The 21,897-nt window shown below is 36.0% G+C and overlaps 1 protein-coding gene and 1 pseudogene across 2 annotated transcripts; both read right to left on the reverse strand.

Moving 5' to 3' along the window:
* Positions 1-693: 693 nt before the first annotated feature.
* LOC144971055 (TAR DNA-binding protein 43-like) lies at positions 694-21,849 on the reverse strand. Of its 2 annotated transcripts, none has more exons than XM_078911388.1 (6): positions 21,473-21,849; positions 17,943-18,112; positions 12,657-12,797; positions 10,583-10,836; positions 4,654-4,819; positions 694-3,449 (listed from the first exon to the last, which is right to left on the reverse strand). In XM_078911388.1, the coding sequence occupies exons 1-6, from the start codon at positions 21,708-21,710 to the stop codon at positions 3,117-3,119; spliced, it is 1,302 nt and encodes a 433-aa protein (XP_078767514.1). In that variant the 5' UTR covers positions 21,711-21,849; the 3' UTR covers positions 694-3,116. The 2 variants fall into 2 exon arrangements, with proteins under 2 accessions (XP_078767514.1, XP_078767515.1); XM_078911389.1 differs by having other exon boundaries at positions 1,815-3,477; positions 21,473-21,823.
* LOC144971056 (uncharacterized) lies at positions 13,602-16,266 on the reverse strand (annotated as a pseudogene).
* Positions 21,850-21,897: the final 48 nt, after the last annotated feature.

Consider the following 21,897-nt stretch of genomic DNA (forward strand, 5'->3'; position numbering starts at 1 on the left):
AAGTAAAAAGTATGAGAGAAGCAGCTAAGATCTCCCCACCTACCATAGGAAGTCAAAAGACCCCAAGAAAATGCAAGACAGGGGAATAGTTCACAACAGAGACCAAAGTAGATCCAAGAACAATATATCCTTGTTAGTCTGAAACCACTAAAAATTCAACTCTGATACCGCTATAGGATCTCGGCAAAGAGAAAAACTCAGATGGTTACTAAAATAAGCAATATGTTTTAAAACCTAGCGGATAATTTACAAAAAAAAAAATAAAAAAAGATCTCATAACATATATCCATCTGTTTCCCTCTCCAAAATAACCCCCCCAAAAACAAAAAAAAAAACAGTTTCTAGGACAAAAACCAAATGATTCCATTCCCTCACAGGGACACAAAGCCACATGGTAAGGACAAACAATTTAGAGGGGTAGAAGAGATAAGATTATGAACCGATGAATCCATCAGCCCAGGGGTATTTAGTGCCCTTCCCCTGAAAAATATATCCACTCGGATGGTGAACAATTTTTAAAAACGAAAATGCACAGTATGTTTATTTTTCTGAAGAGAGAAACAAATTTCAACCCTAACCACCCATGCACGTCATTTCCTTTCATATAAGTCAAAAATATCAGTTATGAACTTCAAAAACATCAGTTATGAACTCAGAGATGAAAATTTTATTTATTTATTGATAGAGATAGAGATAGAGATAGAGAGAGAGAGAGAGAGAGAGAGAGAGAGAGAGAGAGAGAGAGAGAGAGAGAGAGAGAGAGAGAGAGAGAGAGAGAGAGAGAGAGAGATGGGAAGGCGGGGATTACAACGCATAATGACAGGTTCTCAAAGAAAATCATTTTCAATCTGACACCAGACTATATCTTCCAATAAATATAACCCCAAAAGGTGAGACTTGCTATATAATCATTGATATTACAATATAGATGTTTTCATCACTAGTACAAATTCGCACCAAACAAGAAAGTTTATCAAATATCCTCATCTTAACTGCCGATTTTTCATGCTTGTTATTAACAGTCATCAATGCAGTGTCAATGAAATAAATGTACAGATGAGTGATGAGTTCTCCTCTCGCTTATACATTTAACACTTTATCACTCTTTCTCTTTTATTTTAAAAGATGAATATCATCAAACTCATGAGGTACATATTGCAAGAAGAAAACCATTTCTCCTTCATACCATTCAACAAAAGCCATAACAATCTCACTCCATGGACGACTGCATTCCAGGCATAAATGATCATAGCTTAGCAGCCAAAAATAATTAAGTGAGCAAAAACCTTTTCAGTTCTTTCCCAGATCATACCTGCAGTTTATCTAAAATTAAAAAAAAAAAAATCCTTATGATGCATGTTACAACTTAATTGAAATCTAAAGCATTCAGACCATGCACAGGAAAAAAAAAACACCAAGGGCAACAAGCAAAGTAAGAAATGCCTTTCATTCTATGAAATTATTTACAGAGTCAAATATCTCTCTCTTTAAAAAGCATTCTTCAAACTCATACCTTCCAAAGGTGATACAGTGATATATTACTAACAAATGAAAAAGAAAACCAAGTAAAGTTCAGCATGTTATTATTTTGATAACTCTTTACTGAAAAGAGGACTAAAATATGCTACTAAAAATAACTAGTTTCATATACACCACAGAACACCAATGGTTACAACAATATAGGGGATTAAACAAGTGATTTGACAAAGATTGGGGGAAAAAATATACATAGTAAAAATGGAAACATAAGAGTCAGTTTTTAGCCATTTCATAATGCTCCACCCAGTCTTGATAATCTATAACAATGAGAAATCTTTCTTTTTTTTTTCAGCGCAACTCAAAAGAACAGCTATGTGGTCAAAAACAAATGAAGAAAAAAAGAACATTAATTTTGACACAATTTTATATTCCTAACAAACTTCTCCAAGAATTGGATCTGCCCTTAATACAGGACTAAAACAAGCCAAAGAGCGAATATTTGGTCTGTTTTCAGCAAAGATGGGCTCTCCTGCGTTATAAAAACGTTACTTGGACGCTATTTGTACTATATTGGACTATTCTATTCTGATAACAACAAGAAATGAAGTAAGTAGGAAAGTGCCAGAAGACAATAGAGAATTCTATTCTAAAGATAATTTTTTAAAAGATTAAAAGGGTCAACATGAAAATCTGACATTCGATTAATGAACGTAACTTTGATATTGATACATCATTTTTCAACAAAATAAAATTAAAGGAAGTGAAGTGAGTTTTTAAAAATTATGAGAAGTCCATTTGTCCTTTATACCGTCTATTTACATTCTAAACCTAAAAGAAGAACCATTGCCATAAAAAAAACTATACACCACAGTCACCGTCATATGAACCTAGCCAAACTAAGAAAAGTTCAGGAACCATTGCCATAAAAAACTATACACCACAGTCATCGTCATATGAACCTAGCCAAACTAAGAAAATTTCAGTGAGCAAGTATTCAATTTTTTATCCAAACATTTCATGAACTGGGCACATGATGATACTGACGGTTGTAAAATAAATACAGCACCAAGACTAATAATGAGCGTGCATCAAATTGATGAAATGGATGAAATCTTTATATAAAATGCAATTCACTTTGATCTTCCATTTTCACTTTCTCACATATTAATGGTAGCTGCTTACGTTTGCCATTTCAAAAATTAAAGCAATCTTGTTGCATAATCAAAATTAAAAAAACAAAAACAAATACAACCATCATTTGACTCAATTTTTCTAGGCAATTGAAGTTGTTACACTTCCATCAATACACAGGCATCAAAACAAATTATTGTACACTATCATTTTGATTATAAACATGGCCTCCTAAAAAAATTAAAGAACAATTTCAAAAATTTTTTATTATTTGTTTTTTCAATGACCAAAATTTAAAATAAGATAACATGAAAAACTGACTCTGTATGTCCAGAAATAAAGGGAACAAAATATAATAATATAACCTTCGGTGCCCAAAGATAAAAAAAAAAAAAAAATTATTGAACATTATATTATCACAAAAGAATCATTTTCCTTTCCAATCCTCTCCAGGTAACCAAAGCCACACAACACATGCAAATCATGCAATCATTCAACATCATTCATCAATTCCAACCAGTCTCTGCTTTGGCTGGCATAGAGCCCCAACTAGCTACTTGACTGGTTGCCACTGTGTGAGGAGCTGCTGGTTGACTTCCCCAACCTAAAAAACTGTTGTTAGTTCCACCGGTTCCAGTCACCACAGCCCCATTGGTTGTCCCCATTGGTGCTGGGGCGTATGAAGTGCTAATACTAAGCGGGGCTGCCGTAGTGGTGACTGCCACCAAAGCATCCCCATTGGTAGTGGCGCCACCGCCCTGATGAGTAAGGCCTAAAGGTCCCCATCCCGTCTGGCTGCTCAGGACTGCTTGGGCTGCTGCCAACATAGCATGGTTTAACTGTAGACAAAGGAGAGTAAATCACAGGCTGCATCAGGAGACAATCAATGACTTGATATTTACAATAATTTCACAAAGAGTTCTGGAAACCTTCTATGAAATAATAATAACAATAAAAATGAAATTAATTACAGTCACAATTTCATACCAATGAAAATTCTCACTGAAGGTTTCCAGTTGCTCTATGAAGTAAAGAAAGCAATTAGTATTGCAAACAAAAATGTCAAATTTACTCCAATCTGAAATGCCATCTTACAAGACAACAGTGAGTCTCAGGCTTTCAATGCCCTTGTTGCAACATTGTAACTTCATGCTTACAGGTCTACAGACTTGGAAATATAACAAAATTCAGACAAATCAAGTGCAAAATTATGTCTGCTTTCTGAAGTATAAAAGTCCATACATGCCTACAGATTGCAAGTACACATACAGCCTTTTTCTTATGATGACAGAGTTGAAAGAAATGATTGGCCATAAAGGGTGATTATAATAAATTACCTTTGACGGATCAATTGCTGTATGTTAATAGCTGCATAAATGCAAATGAACAGGTCTTGGCTCAATCCTAAATTTTTATATTCAATCTATTTTTTAAATTATTTTTTTGTTTTACAGATTTTACATCTTTCATTTCAACATCACTGTCACCTGGATTTTAACAGTGCCACCATAATTGATTAAAACTAAATAGTTATACGCTTGTAATGTAAGGAAATAATTTATATAGTGTCAGAATCTACAAAGGCAATAGGTAACACAAAATGCAAATACTATTACTACTCAAAAGTTTGCCTGAATAGGAACATTTTCAAAAGTTTCCTAAATTACTGAGCTCAGGGCGTATTTGATTATTTTTCTAACTTGTTCCATACTTTTGGGGCCCTGATTGAGAAAGACCTTTCAGCTATAGATGGTTTACATATGGGAACATTAATCAGTTGTTCATTTTGTTGGAATCTGAGTAATCTAGCAGGTGAATACAATTCAAGAAACCCTGAGAGAGAATATGACATTATCACTTGAACACCATTGTGGCAATTTTGAACTCCACACTCTCTCTCGGGAAGCCAATGGAGAGACCTAAGGAGGGGCCTGATGTGCTCTGTAGGCTTAGAGAGGGTCACTGATATACTTCATCATTTCCACTTCTATGAATTTTAAATGTAACAGATTCACTTATAGCTTAATGTAAAATGTAACCTACCTGCAAAGCCCCAAGGCCAAGATTACCCAAGCCCATATTACCACCCATGTTGTTGCCTGCAACACCCATTGTGTTGCTGTTATGGTTAGGATTGCCACCTCTTCCAGGACCCCAAGACCCCTGATAACCAATGTGACCAGGGTTTGGCATCATGCGACCAACCATCCTGGTGAGAGCAGAAATTATTTTTTATAAAAGAAATTTTATAACCCTGTACTGTAAAGGATTACATGATAAAGAGAGATTGCCTTTCAAACGTTACTGGTGATGACATGAGTGTGTTGAAAAAACCCAAACAAAAAAAAAACATTTTTTCGTATTCTATATCAGTAAAAAAGACATTAAAAGGCCATGTAGCAATGATTATGAAAATTTTTCTCTTTATTTTTGTGGGAAATACTACGCTTAAATCAAAGCCCTATCTCCACTGAGAAAAATCCTTTTGAATCTTGGAAACCCATTCATAAATTAAAAAGTTATGCTCAGGCCTGTAAATGGTTGGTGAAAAAATTGTCGGAACTTTTTGAACACGCGAAAATAGAAACAACAGGACAAAAATATTGATTAATTAATAAACACAACACAGATATGACACGTCAATTGACTAATCAAATCATGTCACCTTCCACTACTTATTTATAATGAGGTCCTTATTTTATGGTACCAAAAAATAAAATCCCAATTATTCGAGGGCCCAGGTCTGAGTTAGTTGTAAAATGAAAGGAAGAGAACAATTCCTACCCTTTTGAAGGATGTGTATCTAGATAGTGCTTCACATGGAAAGCTGCGTATCTTCGCTCCTGTTTGTTTGTGTTAAATGTTTACGGTGATTCTTTCGTTTATTTGGATTAATTCTTATAGAAGAAGAAGAAGAAGAAGAAGAAGAAGAAGAAGAAGAAGAAGAAGAAGAAAGAAGAAGAAGAAGAAGAAGAAGAAGAAGAAAGAAGAAGAAGAAGAAGAAGAGAAGAAGAAGAGAAGGAAGGAAGAAGAAGAAGAAGAAGAAGAAGAAGAAGAAGAAGAGGTGGTGGTGCGGTCGTGTGACAGCTTTCGAAGAAGAATATATATTTCGAAGAAAAATAATTATTTCGCATTATTTTTTCCGCTGTCTCACATCCAGACAGAACCAATAAATCATAGGGAAAAAGAAATAAGACACAGAGAAATGCACGTGTGTGGGTAGCAAAATAAAGAGAAACCTTCCGGTCCGGTCCGTGAAGCTCCGACACACTTCTGTGCGTGCGTTATTTACTGACTAGGTGTGTGTTCAACGACTCGCGCAAACCCCTCGCTGCCTGTGGAGACGCAAGAGGGTGACATCTTCGGACTTCCGCAGCACAGCTGTCAGATTATTTTGTTTTTAAGGGTTTTATGGCGCTTGCAATACACTTAGGTCATATCAGCACCAGTAAAAAGGATGAAAATTGGATAGTAAAAACATTCTAGATTTACAATTAAAAGGACTTGAGGAAAAAGTAAGATAAAGGGGAGTGAAAGGTTCCAAGAGCATACTATCAGTGTACTTAAGTTTTGAGATTACCTAAATGTTTCACCCAGACACCAGCACAAGATCCCCCACTAAGAGGAATAAACTCAAATGTTAACAAATCGTATGTTAAAATAAAATAACAACAGTACATAACAAAGCGATGATTTACAAGGAAAAAAAAAAATCATCTCCCAAAACTATAACTATACATTCAACTGTTTCCCTCCTACCATGGTCAGGACAAACTTAGTAATCTCATTCCAAGACAAAGACAGAAAGCTTTTTATTTTTTATTTTTAAGGGTTTTACGGCATTTGCAACACATTTAGGTTATATCAGCGCCAGTAAAAAGGAAGAAAATGGGATCGTTAAAAGTTCTAGAATTACAATTAAGCACCCAAGAAAAAGTAAGACATAGGGGAACTGGGAACACATAGGGATCAGATGTAGATTTCAAGAGCATACCACCAACGTACTTAGTTTGAGATCACCTACAAGTCTTATCCGGACACAAGCACAAAGAGGAATACCAGGCCTCTAAATGGTTGGTGAAAAAATTGTCGGAACTTTTTGAACACGCGAAAATAGACACAATAGGACAAAAATATGGATTAATTAATAAACACAACACAGATATGACATGTCAATTGACTAGTCAAATCCTGTCACTTTCCCCCGATTTATTTATAATGAGGTCCTTATTTTATGGTACCAAAAAAAAAAAAAATCCCAATTATTTGAGAGAGTACCCACATTTGTGGGCCCAGGTCTGAGTTAGTTGTAAAATGAAAGGAAGAGAACAATTCCTACCCTTTTGAAGGATGTGTATCTAGTGCTTGACATGGGAAGCTGCGTATCTTCGCTCATGTTTGTGTTAAATTTTTAAGCTGATTCTTTCGTTTATTTGGATTAATTCTTATAAAAGAAGAAGAAGAAGAAGAAGAAGAAGAAGAAGAAGAAGAAGAAGAAGAAGAAGAAGAAGAAGAAGAAAAGAGGTGGTGGTGCAGTCGTGTGAAAGCTTTCAAAAAATAATTATTTCGCATTATTTTCTTTCCGTCTGACATTTAGACGGAATCAAAGAATCCAAGGGAAGGAGAAAAGAGAGATGGAGAAATGCATGTGTGGCTGTAGCAAAATAGAGAGAAATGGTCCGGTCCGACACACTTTTGTGCGTGCTAGTTATTTACTGACTAGGTGTGTGTTCGATGACTCTCGCGAACCTCTCTCGCTGCCTGTGACACAGTAGGCAGGCAGTGAATGCATCCACGTCTAGCGGAGTGTGTAGGTTGTATGATAACATAGCTAACTGATAGACGGTCTCGTTTTGTTTTATCTTTGATGAGACAAATAAAAAGTTTTGTGGGCAGTTTTTAAGTCGGCGTTTGAAATGGAATAAAATCTGATTTTTTCGAGGAACGAAATAAAATCTTATTTAAATCGTACTCTCTGAAATCCGACAATAGTCCGAAGATTTACAGGCCTGGAATACACTCAAACGCTTACATTATACATTCAAAATAACAAATATAATAATACATAACAGAGAGATGATTTACAATGAAAAAAAAATATCTCCCAAAACAATAACTATGCATTTGACTGTTGCCTCCCAGCTAGGACTCCGACCAGGGCAGGAAAAACAAGTAATCTCATTCAAGACAAAGACAGAAAGCATGTTGGAAAAACGATATAAGGGGATAGAAGACACAGTATGTACAGGGTGTATTGGTGGTTCTATAAATATGCGCCGTCTTAGATACTGTAACTCATTCTCTTTCATGTGTTATCTTGACTTCACATTTATGTTAAATTTTGTGAAAATAAACATATGAAGAGTTGCTCTGAATAACAATTATTATTTAAAGGTTTCAGCAAAAGATGTGTGTGTGTAGTTCTGATAGGTTTTTCCAATATATGGAGACAACTCATGGAATCGGTTAATTGGAATGCTACTTAATTGGAACAAGTCATGCATGACGATGCTGTTCCACTTAGCGGCTTGCACTATATTAGAATTTCCTTCTGGAAATGAGAAAGTGCTAAGAAAGTATGTAGCAGTGATGATACTCACAAAAAGTCAAAAAGGAGGAAAAGTCTCGGAAAAACGGAAAACTCACCAAGAACATTCTTGCACCACAGGAAAGTAGGCAGGATGACTTCTTTTGAGTACAATTTTAAAACGCCCGGAGTCCAGTAAAAGGAGGAAATTTTTATATATATATATATATATTTTTTTTAAAAAGGAGGTATTTTTAAAAGATTTATTATATTAATAGACCTGCATGCGAGTCCTGACCAAATTGTCTGAACTTTTTCACACATATCGCATTACCGGATCTTTTATTTTGTAACTCAGTACTTAGTCATATACATTTTCTTTTGGATTGTCCTACCGAATATATTTATTTTAAAATGTTAAAAAGTACCAAACATTTATAGGGACAAGGGACAGCATGGAGGTAGAGTGGTAGTTTGATATTTTTTCAAAAATAAAAATTAAGAATTATTTTTTACATAGACAGATAGGCCTTTAAAAACCATTTAATAAGATACCTTACTTTTGGATCTAGGATAAACGGTTCCAAAGTTATGATGATTTTACTACTCTAAATTTAGTCTTACAAAAAGCCCAAAATTGATTGAGAATTCCCCCACTGGGAAGCCTCTCGATAAGGTGACTACTGATTAAAACGGGATTTTAGCAGAGAGAAAAGAGGGTTGGTCACTTGTGGTCAACATTAAACATACTGCACTGCCTTCAATCTTTATGAAATTTGATATAGACACAGACAAATGATTTAAAAAGATTTCAAAAGTTTTAAAATGATGTTATTTTTATCAAATTATAATTTTTGATACAATATGTCAACATTGATTTCTATCACTATCACATCAAAAGAAATCTTGATCTCTGCCCTTTAAAATGATACCAGAGCCGTTCATATACTGTGAAAAATAATGCAACAGTGATTATAATTATATGAAATTGTGTTATACAAATTTTAACCCAAAGTTGCGCTTCACTTGTCCAATGGCTAATCGGCACCTGTCTACCTACAGACTGGGCTAGGGCGAGGATTGAGTGAGTTAAGAAATCTTGTGAAGCTTGGAGAGAGGACGAGTCTCTGTCTCAGCAGTGAAAACAGCCGTCAACGACTGAGGTGTTTTTTCTTTTTTCTCTCTTGTGTTACTCACTTTGACTTTGACTGTCTGTGAGAATGCCTCTTTATGAATGATTTTCCTTTGCCACCGTAATCGGACCCCCACAGTAGTTTTTAACCTGGAATAATTGATCTTATCTCTAACTCTAAAGAGCAATAACCATCCCAATCATTAGACTTTAATCCACTGGCAAAAAAAAATACAAAATGCAGCACCCGGCTGGGCTGGCTTTCTCACGTACTCCGAAAGGAAATCATCGCCAATTCCATTTGAATAGATTTCGAACACCATTCTCAACTGACTTCAGATCCGACGAACGGTCAAAGAATTGTTCAGGCATGATAACAAAATATAATGTAAAAGAGTAATAGATCAAAATATACAACGACAAATCCCGAAAGTTTATTGATAGAGCGAATAAAATTGAAATGTAGCAAATTTCAATTGAACAAACAAAAGTTACTTGAATGGAATACCGAAAGTATGAAAACGAAAGTTAACGAACTGCGCATGCTCGATTATATCGACACACTACTCGTTTTTCAGACAATGAAGAGTTGCGGTCGAATCGAAGACTAGCGGAGTTTCCCGATAATTGCGAACGAGCGTAACGAGGGCTTGAAAGTGCCGACAATATTGTCGGCAATCCGACGCCCATTCGTCGGCACTTGACTGCTCGCCGCCGGTCGAGTTGGGGCTCGCCGACACTCCGACAATTGACGTCACTCGCAATCAGATTACTTTAGCAATAAAATAAAAATAAGTGATCCGGGAGATCGCAACTACCGTGATTGTCGGAAAACCAACAATTGTCGGCACACATGCAGGTCCAATATTTAAAAAAAAAGTAAAAGGAGGAAATGAAGGAAATATCCGCGGATCGAGGATCTGAGGAGGAAAACCGAGGAAAGGAAAGAAAACCGCGGATTTCCGCAGAAAAGTATCATCACTGCAGCAATAAAATAAAAATAAGTGATCCGGGAGATCGCAACTAGCGTGATTGTCGGAAAACCAACAATTGTGTCGGCACACATGCAGGTCTAATATTAAAAAAAAAAAGTAAAAGGAGGAAATGAAGGAAATATCCGCGAATCGAGGATCTGAGGAGGAAAACCGAGGAAAGGAAAGAAAACCGAGGAAAGGAAAGAAAACCGCGGATTTCCGCGGAAAAGTATCAACACTGATGTAGTATTGACTGAATTCAAAACAGAAGGTAGCAGGTAGCTTATTTCGATTGTTTCCCAGAATGAGAAAAAATTAATAAAATCAATAAGCACTTACTTCTCACTCGATTTAGGCTCAGCACTACTGATGTGTACACTTGCTCCTTTGATAATATGATCTTCTCCACATAAATGTTGAGCAGTTAATGGGTCAGCGAAACTCACAAATGCAAAAGCACGAAATGGTTTGGGGATAAATACATCCACTACTTCTCCATATTTACTAAAATAATGTCTCAAGTCATCGGCAGTCATATCCTCTGTGCAACGTCCCACAAAAACTTTACGATTCATCATTTGCTGCGCACCTTCCTGGAATTCAAGAAAAAACACATCTCATGTGATACATAGCAAGATATAAGACTTACATTTCTGGAACAGAGAATTATTAAAACAGGATTCCTATATCCATTCGATTTTGAAATTCAAGTCTACAAGACAAATTATTTTTGAACACTTAAGTTTCTCCATAAGCAGAGACTACCCAACTCCCTGACTGCTGCTTCGAAAGCAGCGTAAGGGCCTCAAGTTAACTTTTCTTAAACTTAGCTGAAGATATCAATGTATTAGAGTCAACAATAAATATAATGGCATTCAAGTACTCTGCTTTTTCTACCAATTTGTGTATTTTTTTCATGATATGAAAATAAGCTTGGCTTTCTACATTTTCATCTGTCATTGACCCCTCTCCCCCTCCCATTTTACAAAATAAAATACGACACAACTGCAAGCTAATTAGACATACAAAATGTGTATTGATTGACCATAGATATTTCAATGAAAAATCATAACTTACTATTCAAGGACATCATCTATCTGTAATCAGGGTTCCCACAACTTCAGCAGAAAAAAAATTCCAGACCTTTTCCAGACCCATATTACCCCCACGAAAAGGAGGAGATTCAATCAAATTTTATAAGTATTTCAGATGTTTTGTAAATAGTAAGGTACTGATGCGGTGAAAGATGATAATGTATTGCAGTATCAGTTGTGGTGGTAGTGATTATGATGATAATGATGTGGGGGAATTGCAGTAGTGGTGGTCGTGATGATGATAATGTGTTGGTGGTTGTAGAAGTGATGGTAGTAATGATGATGATGTGGTGGTGGTTGTAGTAGTGGTGGTAGTAATGATAATGATCATGTGGTGGTGGTAGTGGTGGTGGTAGTGGCGGTAGTAATGATGATGTGGTAATGGTGATAATAATGTGGTGGTGGTATTTGCAGTAATGTTGGTAATAATGATGATGATGTAATGGTGATGTGGTGGTGGTTGCAGTAATGTTGGTAATAATGATGATGTAGTTGTGGTTGTAGTAATGATAATAATAATGTGGTGGTGATTGAAGTAGTGGCGGTAGTAATGATGATGAAGTTGTGGTTGCAGTAGTGGTGGTAGTGATAATGATGTGGTGGTGGTAGTGTTGATGTAGACCTGAAAAAAGTTCCAACCATTTCCAGACCCATGTACCCAAATGAGTAAATTCCTGACCTGGGAAGAAAATTAACAAATCGCTGGCCTTTTCCTGATTTCCCGACCTTGTGAGAACCCTGTGTAATTGTGTCCCGGAATTCCAGAATAACCCTGTAAAGTGGCACCCATGGCCTCAACTTTCCACTTTGACTTAAGCTCCAAAATTGAAACCCAATTAAAGAGTATATGTCAAAATTGTACAAAGGTGCACAGATATTTTTGTGTGTGTGTGGGTTATGACAGGAATCTTAAGTTACCTAATCATTTGTATTTGAAATTGAAAAAAAAAAACATGTTATTGCTTCATGAAAAAATCGTGTTAAATTGGGCAATCCAAAACCACAGTGGGCCAATTATATTAACTCTCTCCTTACCGACTTAGTCTAGGAGTTTTCTCGAAAAGTCTTATTTACTCAAATGTCAAACTCAAAAGCAATGAGACGTTTGTCCAGAATGACGTGCCTCATAAAATACCATTAAATTATCACAGCTATAACAAAGAATTGTCTTCACATTTTACAATAAATCTGAAATATTGAATCGTCACAAATGTGACGATTTTCTTATAATTGGTAAGGAGAGGGCTAAGGTGCTTATTTCAATTGATGAAAATTGCCAATATTGAAATGAAAATGACCCAACAGATCAAGCAGCTTACCTTAGAGTTGGGAATCCTGACATCACACCACCTTCCATCAATCATATGACGCTGAGACATACATTTCAATTGGGAATCATACTCTGCAAACCTAACAAATCCAAATCCCTTTGACTGATTGGTCTTAGGATCCTTTTTCACCTGAAAATAAAATGGTTCATATTATGATACTTTAGAAAACAAACCCTCTAATTTTATTAGTTTTCAAATTTCTTTCAACTTATCAAAATTGACTCTTCGAGTATATCATTATGCATATAAGAAAAACAAACAAAAAAAACCCAGCAAAAACAAAAACCCAGCTACTGGTACTAGTGAGAGGTTTATGGGGTCACTACTTAAAACTTGATAGAAACAATAATTTGCAATTCTCAACATTGGAATTGTTACAAAAGTTTCCATATTCCATGTCTTCTATTCCTTCAAAAGCAATTTGCTAGAATTTTATGATCTAATATTGAATGCCCATTTTGTGACAGGTCTCATATTCCAAAGACGTGATGATTTGGGTATTTATATATATATCTTCTTCTAGGTTCCATGCCTGGTCCAGGCTTCGGATACTGCATGAATTATCTCTCTCCATTCCTCCCTGTCTCTTGCCTTTTCAAACAGCTCCTGGATTGTTAGGCTGGTGAAGCCTTCAGTTGGTCTATGAGTGTTTTTCTTTGTCTCCCCCGGGCGCGTTTACCAGGTATTTTTCCACAACTTGCCAGGTATTCATTCTTATCTTTCCTTACTATGTGTCCGAAAAAGGATAGTTGTCGATCCACTATTAAGGGCATTAGTTTCCTTTGTTGGTATGTTTGTTTTAGCACTTCTTCGTTCGTTTTGTGTGCAGTATACGATATTCTCTGCATCCTTCTCAAGCACCATATATATATATACCCTGTATATATATACAGGGATGTAAATGGCAAATAAAAAAAAATTCTGAAACCAACTCGCACACTCCTTTAAAAAAAATTGAAACTACAGATGTATTTGTAAAAAGCTAATTTTAACTAGTAGAGTATGTGTAGCCAATTTATCACTATGATAATATGTATACTGCATAAAACTAAGACCTATTGATGAAGTGGAGATTTCTACTTTCCTTTAAAGAAAGGTCTAAGATCATCACCTGATTTCATCTTCTTGGATGGTTGTTTAATTATGATACTTTTATCACTGCTACCACCACTACAAGTAGGCCTACTACTATCACAACTACTACTACTACTACTACTACTACAAACATCAGTATCAACAAATTTCCTTTTCAAAGAAGGCATTGAAATTTCTTTTTCTTCTGTTTTAGATAATGGACCAGTGGGCTTATTTTGCTCTATTGCTATCCTTACTTCATCTGCTCTTTGATGGACTGATACTTTTTTAATTTTTGAAACCTTTGCCTTTGCTGGCTTTTCATGTTTAGTCTTCATTCTCTTTCCAGCTGTTTGCATGTAGTAGCAAAGGGCTGAATCGACAGGACTATGTACAGGATCTTCTCTATGGAAATACTCTACACAGCTCTTTTCACATTTAAGGAATTTGTATTTAATCTTGTGGATGGCTTCATAAGTCCCTACATCTAATCTGTTTGTTGTGCCTGTGATTATATTATTCATTACACTGAAAGATGATTCTACTCTAGGCCCTGTGAAGATAGAAAGACAAGCTCTTATTACCGGACCTAGTATTTCATATTGGGGGTTTGATATCAGCTCTGTCCACCACCTATCTAATTTCTTCTTTTATTGATGAAATAAATTTGGTATCACTTTGGAGGGTGGAAGCTGCTGTAGAAAATGTATCTTTATCCTCAGGTTTGACTATGGTTGGCAATAAATCATAAATATCTTGTAAGCCTAATGAAGCCCTGCTATGACCACATAATTCTGGATCAATTGTTGAAAGGAGAGCTAGGTTTTTATTGGTAATGGGAAGCTTGAACTTAAGATATTTCCCTGTCTCTCTGAAAGCTGACAGCACTGTTTTCCTGAATGCATTTGCTTCCTGACTATCCATGTCAATTAAAATCTTCTGAGTAGCATCACCTACATAAATTCTTTTCAAAGGATGTATCTTATCACAATCAATGCTGATTTTGCTGATGTCCCTACTAAACTCATTTACATATTCATGAGTCAAGAAGCAAGTCAAAAAAGTCTTAAAAACTAACACAACCTCATCAAAAAGTCGATGCACCATTGGCTCTTTCTTTTCAAAGGTAAGAATGAAACTCTTAAAGAGAGGAAGAATGCTGACAATGGTATTAACTAGTAATAAACTTTCTTTTGATTTCATAAAGAGTTTGCAAACTATCCTCCTTTTTCTCTCCCTACCTGCTGGTGTAAGTTTTTTGTTTTTAAGTCTGTGTAAAATGAGCATTATCCTAGTCTTAGAGTCTTTCTTTACATGTCTAAGAAGAGCAGATATTTTTTGTTGTTGTTCTTTCTTTTCTTCTACAGTGAGCCAAACTTTCCTTCAAGTCATCTCGTATATCTGAACTATAATCAAAGTCACCAAATAAATCATCCAAGAGCCTGATAAGCATCCCCTTACTATCAAGAATTGATGTGAATTTCTTCACAGCATTGTGAATATGGTGACAAACATCTCCATCAATATCAATGATGTGAGGTGCAACTTCCTTTAATCTAGTCTGAAAGCCATTTAATGAGCCCCTCATATAAGCAGCTGAGTCAGAAAGCACTGAAATCAAATTTGTAAAAGGTATCTGATCTTTTAAAAACTGGTTCCTAACAGCCTTAAACACTGTCACTGCATTTACAATTGTCATTTCAATGCTAGCATATAAATCACAAACACTTTTCTTCAAATGATTACAATAGTAACAATCTAAAACATTAAGAACTCTCTTTTTTGACCCCTTAGAAGTTGATTCATCAATATTAAGTGAAAAGGGGCTATTTTGCAAGACTTTGACCAGGCGGACATGCTCCAGTTCAGATAAGCCATAGCGGAGCTTGTAAGTGGCTGTTTGTCTCTCCATGTGCATTTGAGCTAATGATTTTTGATCTTTTGCTAATTCCTGTGCAAATTGAATAAGGTGAGGTGCCATGGAAAGAGGTAGAGTATGCTCGGCCATAAAAGAACACAGGAAAGCCTCCTGGTGAGTAATTCTATCCTTTTGTGAAACTGGCCTGGGGCCAGTAGGCACAGTGGAGTCTTCCCTAGCAAGTCCTAAACTATCTAAATTAGGAGCTGCTCCATATGGGAGAGGCAATGTTGTCAAACTAGAAGATGAAAATGTTCCATCTATTTTGTCTCTGGTAGCTTGCATGGCTGCTGGGAGTCTTTGATTTGAAATATCTATGGCTCTGTTACGTTCGTGTGATTTACTTTTAGAGTGAACTTTTAGGCATCCAACACCACCTCCACTATATTTAATCTCAGATTTACAAAGGCAACACCATGCAAACTCATCCTTCTCTATCTTTCTGATGTAACTTGAAAAGAAATCCCCCAGATTGTCTTTAAGGGATAACCATTCCCATCTAAATTTGTTTGTTGATGTTACATCTATAACATCAATAGGAGATTGTCTATCAACAAATCGATGTTTTGATTTTGATTCAGTCACCTTTGTTGATGCCATTTTCAAAAACGCGTCTAAATTTATAACTACAAAGAACTAAAGTGAAGAAAAGTGGTGAATCTAAAATAAAGATTGAGGATTCTCAGTTTAAAAATCACCCGATGCCGAGATCTGATTGACTGATTGTGATTGATTCTGTAAGTTCACTCTCTTACTAAGACCCAAACAAAACAACGTGATTGGATCGTCCTAGAATTTTCTAGAATCTTATCTAAGTATCAGAATTACGAATCCAAAACCAGAGAAATCAATGTAACATAAATTTAAAACAAACACATGCGACAGTAACAAAATAGATTTGCTAAAAATATCAACTTAGCTTCGGATTTCAACCAAGAAGAAATTCACAAAATCCGCCACACTTCAACAAGCATCCATTGATTTGCGAAAAAGGAAAACAAAACATCCGGTAGTGGTATTTATACATTATGTTCGATATGTAGCCAAAGTGGCTATTTACCGAACAAAATTTCAGAATTTTTTTCCTGAAAAACCTCTATTACTGCGATGTAGTTCAGAATCAGTCAGAAATTTTCTGTCTGAATTCATGGCCTGGAAATAACGTTATCACATTTGTAGTGAAAATAACCTCTTCCGCACCAAACAGCAAGTGGAGTGTTTCAGTGCACACAGAAAGTGCTTGTCATGCCTGGGCCTATATGCACCATATTATATTACAGTAGTATTTAATAATACGTTTTTGTTAAAATATTTTGTTTTATCAATTTGATCTATTTATATTCTTTTTATTTTCATTTTTTTTTCTTATGAATTGAAATATTCTGAATTCAGAAAAATTCTGAAAGATTTACATCCCTGTATATATATATATTTTATTTTTTTTCCAGTAATAGTAACTTATGAATCAATGTATTTCACATTCTTTTGAAAATTTTCTCAGGAAGAGCTCATTTCATGAACTAGGAATGCCAATTAAAAATTTGTTGTGCAGGAATTTTAAAGTAAAACTGGAATATTCTACATTACCACCACCACATCATAATCACTACAACTGCAATTACTATTACATAATCATCACCACCACCACATCATCTCTGCCATCTACTACAACCACCACCAAATAATCATTAGTATATTACCACCCCACCACCACATCATAATTAAATAACTGCCAACCCACATTTTTAAAAAATATGGATCAACCAAAAAATAATTTTAACAAAATAATAATAATAATAAAAAATAAATAAATTATATACATATAAAATCAGTGTTGAGAAAACAAAATTTTTAAAAATTAAAACCAGTCCAAAAGAGGTGGTGCCAGTTCCAATTTCAAAAAGATCAACTTTTGCGTATAAAGGAATGTTTTGTCTTTTAATTTCCCTACATATATTCTGGATAGAAGCCTGGATTGAGACAACTTTGACCAAAGTATGCCCCTGAAAAAGAAAAACAGATTCGGATTCTCTGAAAATTTACCTACTGTATTGCTCTTGACTAAGAACACCTTGGAAAGGCTCTTTGAGCCCGTTTAGTGGATATTGCGCAATATAAATGCTCTAGTAAGTCAAGGGATTTTAACTCCAAACAAATGATAGAAAAGCGCAAGTTGCAGACAACGTAGAGCCAGCCAAACTTTTGAGTTCAGTGCTGGTGCTGAGAAAAAGAAAGGCAGGTTTCCAATTGAACAAATTAATGGCTTTCCATAGGTGTGTTACCTGAACCATAAGGAGTTCACCAAATTGCTGGAAGTATTTTCGAAGATCATCCTCATTACTTTTCCAAGGAAGACCAAGAACTATAAGATCACTGCATTTTTGACGTTCTGAACGCTTGATTGACTTCAAAGGATGACTGTCTCCAGCATGGGCTGTGTTTGGCTTTTCTCCTGTAATTGTAATTCATGAGAAAAAACTGTTTAGTTAAATGGATATCAAAATTCTAATTACAATGCATTTCTCTAAGTACGTTTGTCAGATTTCAAAATATATTCAATGCTATTTTTGATGAAATTCCTTATTACAACAATAGTACAGTCAAGTCCTGTGAAACACCACTCAATTGGAACCATATGTCTGCGACTGTGACAGCGTATTTTCTATAAAATCTACATTGGAACAATTTCAGAGCTTAAAAAAGCTATGAACATTCATTCACTTATTCATTCGAAGAAAAATTATTTCACTTTCACAGCTCACTTTCAACTGGATATTATAAAGTAAAGCATTGGAACGGAGATTGTGTGTGTTGGTAGCAAAAATAGAGAGAAATATCCCTGTCCAACACGCTATGCGTGTTAGTTGATTACTGTGGTTGTGTGTTTTCGACATCACGCGATGAGACAAGACATGTGGCGAGGCGAGACATTGGCATTCGAAATAGCTAGAAAGTGTGGACAGCAACCACGTCCTGCAAAGTGTGTGAGTAGTTATGATTGACAAGATTAAATGGTAGAGGGAAGGAAATGGACGTCACTCGGCTCATTGTTTTTACCAACCATTTTTATGAGTGGTTCAACTCAGACTATAAATGTTCAAGGGTACACATTGTTTTGTGTGTTGGTATGTTATATATAGATGGCGGATGTTATGCGTACTTTACCTACATGTACAGCATTAATAGCTATCTGCTTTGTTTTGTTTTTGACTTTGACAGAATAAAAACAGTTTGTAATTTCAAGTCGGCACTAGAAACGGAATAAAAAACTGTTCTGTTTGAGATGACGAAATAAAAACTCTATTTGTCCTTTATGTTTGTTTTATCTTTTGACGCGATTGATTTTTTTTCTTTCTTTTTCTTTTTACCTTGACACTTGACAGAATTTATCATTTAGCAAGCAAAGTTGTATGGTCGGAAATCTGACAATTGTCGGAAGATTTACAGGCCTGAAATATAAGTATAAATATATTGCCTCAGCTTCTGCAGTAAGTTTAGCTCGATATATTTTCAAAAATAAAAATTAATAATTATTTTTACATAGACATAAGCCTTCAAAAACCATTTAAAATGATACCTTACTTTTAGATCTAGGATAAATGGTTCCCAAGTTATGATGGTTTTAGTCTTACTACTCAAAATTTACTTTTGCAAAAAGCTAAAATCTGTGACTGGGATTCCCCCCACTGGAATAAGCTGGAATACTGATTGAAACGGGACTTTAGCATGGAGAAAAGAGGGTTGGTCATTGGCGGCCAAAATTAAACATACTGTGCTGCCTTCAATCTTGATGAAATTTGGCATAGACATAGATAAATGAATTATCCAGATGCCTTTTCTTTTATTTATCTTAACTTTGAAAAAAATTATAAGTTTTAAAATGACATAATTTTTGACATAAATGTACCAACATTGATTTCTATCACATTAAAAGAAAGCTTAATCTCTGCTCTTTAAAATGATACCAGAACCGTTCAAATAATGTGAAAAATAATGCAACAGTGATAATATGAAATTGTGTTATTCAAATTTTAATCCCAAACCAGCACTTCACTTTTCTAATGGCTAATCGGCACCGTCTACAGGCTGGAATCAAACTACCTATTATGCCCCACAAGAGGACAAGAGTGGGGACGAGAGATAAAGCTTTTATTTTTATAATAATAAGCTAAATCAAACAGTAACAAGTACAAGAGAGACTCCCAACATGCACCTACTCTAACTCTATAACTATTGGAAGTGTCAATTGCCAAGGAGTGAGTCCTTGGTAGTTGACGGTTCATCAATTGCCAAGGAGTCAAATTGGAACTCTTCAGCCGCATGTGGTGATTTCAGTCGAGCCTCGATCAGCTGCATGTGGTGATTTCAGTCGAGCCTCGATTTGCGCGCATACGAATCTCGAACCCTGTCACAGTCACTGTCACTTTCTTTTCTTCCATTCGCCATTCACTTTCACTCATCCCTTGTCAATCGTTGGCATTTGTTTTTAATTTTTCTGTCCTTTCACGAATTCCAAGATGAGTTAAGATTATATCAAACAAAAATTACTGTTGATTTCGGATTCGGGGGGGGGGGGGGGGGGGGGGGGGGGGGGGGAACGAAGTGGCAAATCTCTGCCTTTATTTTAAAGGAAATATACTGCACATCATCTTAATACGGAATAATTAACGTAAAACATTTGTGCAACAAGATCAATCCGTGGCATTAATAGTAAATACTTGACGATTTACCAACTGGCAAGGTCCGTAACAAAAAGAGGAAATATGGGAGAGAGAGAGAGAGAGAGAGAGAGAGAGAGAGAGAGAGAGAGAGAGAGAGAGAGAGAGAGAGAGAGAGAGAGAGAGAGAGAGAGAGAGAGGAAATGACAGAGACATACATACACAGAGGAAAAAATGGCAGAGAGGGAAATGAGAAAATGACAGAGAGAGAGAGAAAGAAGAGTAAAAGAGAGTATTATTAATTAATATTAATACATAACATCACTCTGTGGCAATACATCACTTCATGACACTAAAGGTACTCCGTGGCAGTTAAAAGTACACATGCGTAGTTGATGAACTGACACGGTCCTTGGCAATTGACGATTTGACAATTGTCAAGGTCCTTGGCAATTGACGCTACCATAACTATTATAGGATTGGTGACCTAAACGCAAAGGTTGGACGAGATAAATGACTGTAAACATTGCCCCGAGAACCATCTTCACGGGACGGTCAACTGTAAAAATAGCCACTGCGATATACGAAACAAAATCAGCAACGATTGTGTTAGGTGTTGTTAGAAGAGTGTCAGTGAAGTAGATCAATCGCAAGTCAATAAATACCAAGCTACCAAGAAACGTAGTGAGGTGAATTCTCACTCTAGGGTTAGGGGTTCCTTGCAATTCAAAAGTATTCATCCTTTAACTTTAGGAATATAGGCTACCCCCTTTGCCTTTAATTCATGAAACGTTTGCTAAGTTTCAGTTTCGATTTACTCATTAAATATGCCAGCAGTAACTAACGAAGGTGGAGTTGCCTACCTTGTGACCTACTTAAGTATCCTGTCAAATATTGCACTTGTTTTGTTGAAAATATGTATTATCAGGCCTAACTTTGAGTATTCATTAGTTCTATAACATTTAGGCAGTTCCTTACTACGCGATGCATACTTATCATTCAAAGCAATTCACTAGAAGCAACATAGTGGGACCAAAAATAAATAAAATACATAAAAGTGGGCTTGTCCTCAGTGGTAGGGGGCGCGGCAAGAGGAGGGAACATCTCAACTGCAGTCGTTAACATCAATGTGCTGCACAATAAATTTTCCTTACCTTTAGGAAAAACCACAATGTACATTTGTCTACCCCAGTCATTATCTGGGGGATACAAACGTCCGTCTGATAGGCGAATTCCTCTAAGTGTTCCTGTTTCGTGATTACGGTACTTCAGTCCGCAAGCCCCGGGGAACTGAGCTGACAACGTCGTCAACAAAAGGGTTCCATCATCTTCACTTGGAACTTCCATAGGCTCATCGGCCTCATCCTCCGCCACATGGATATACTGGCTCATCGTTCCTGACTACAGGAACGCCAGCTCACCAAAGAATGTTCGTCTTGGGGAAATAAAATCTGCCCGCCTAGCTCGTAGCTCCCCGGGTTCAGCGTACGAAGATGGCTGCTGTTGCTCTCGCTTAGAACCCTGGGAAAACATTGTTTTCTTTTTTTTTTTTTAAAGATTACGATTGGTTCATAAATAA

The sequence above is a fragment of the Berghia stephanieae genome, chromosome 4, assembly GCF_034508935.2.
Source record: "Berghia stephanieae isolate SIO BIC M18660-M18661 chromosome 4, UCSD_Bste_1.3, whole genome shotgun sequence".
Classification (NCBI taxonomy): domain Eukaryota; kingdom Metazoa; phylum Mollusca; class Gastropoda; order Nudibranchia; family Aeolidiidae; genus Berghia; species Berghia stephanieae.

Excerpts from the sequence above, each read along its gene's own strand:
- LOC144971055 (XM_078911388.1), bottom strand. The coding sequence starts at position 21,710 with ATGAGCCAGTATATCCATGTGGCGGAGGATGAGGCCGATGAGCCTATG. Across the intron at positions 18,113-21,472 it reads CATTGTGGTTTTTCCTAAAG|GAGAAAAGCCAAACACAGCC; the intron begins GTAAGGAAAATT and ends TTACAATTACAG. Across the intron at positions 12,798-17,942 it reads GTGAACTCCTTATGGTTCAG|GTGAAAAAGGATCCTAAGAC; the intron begins GTAACACACCTA and ends TTTTATTTTCAG.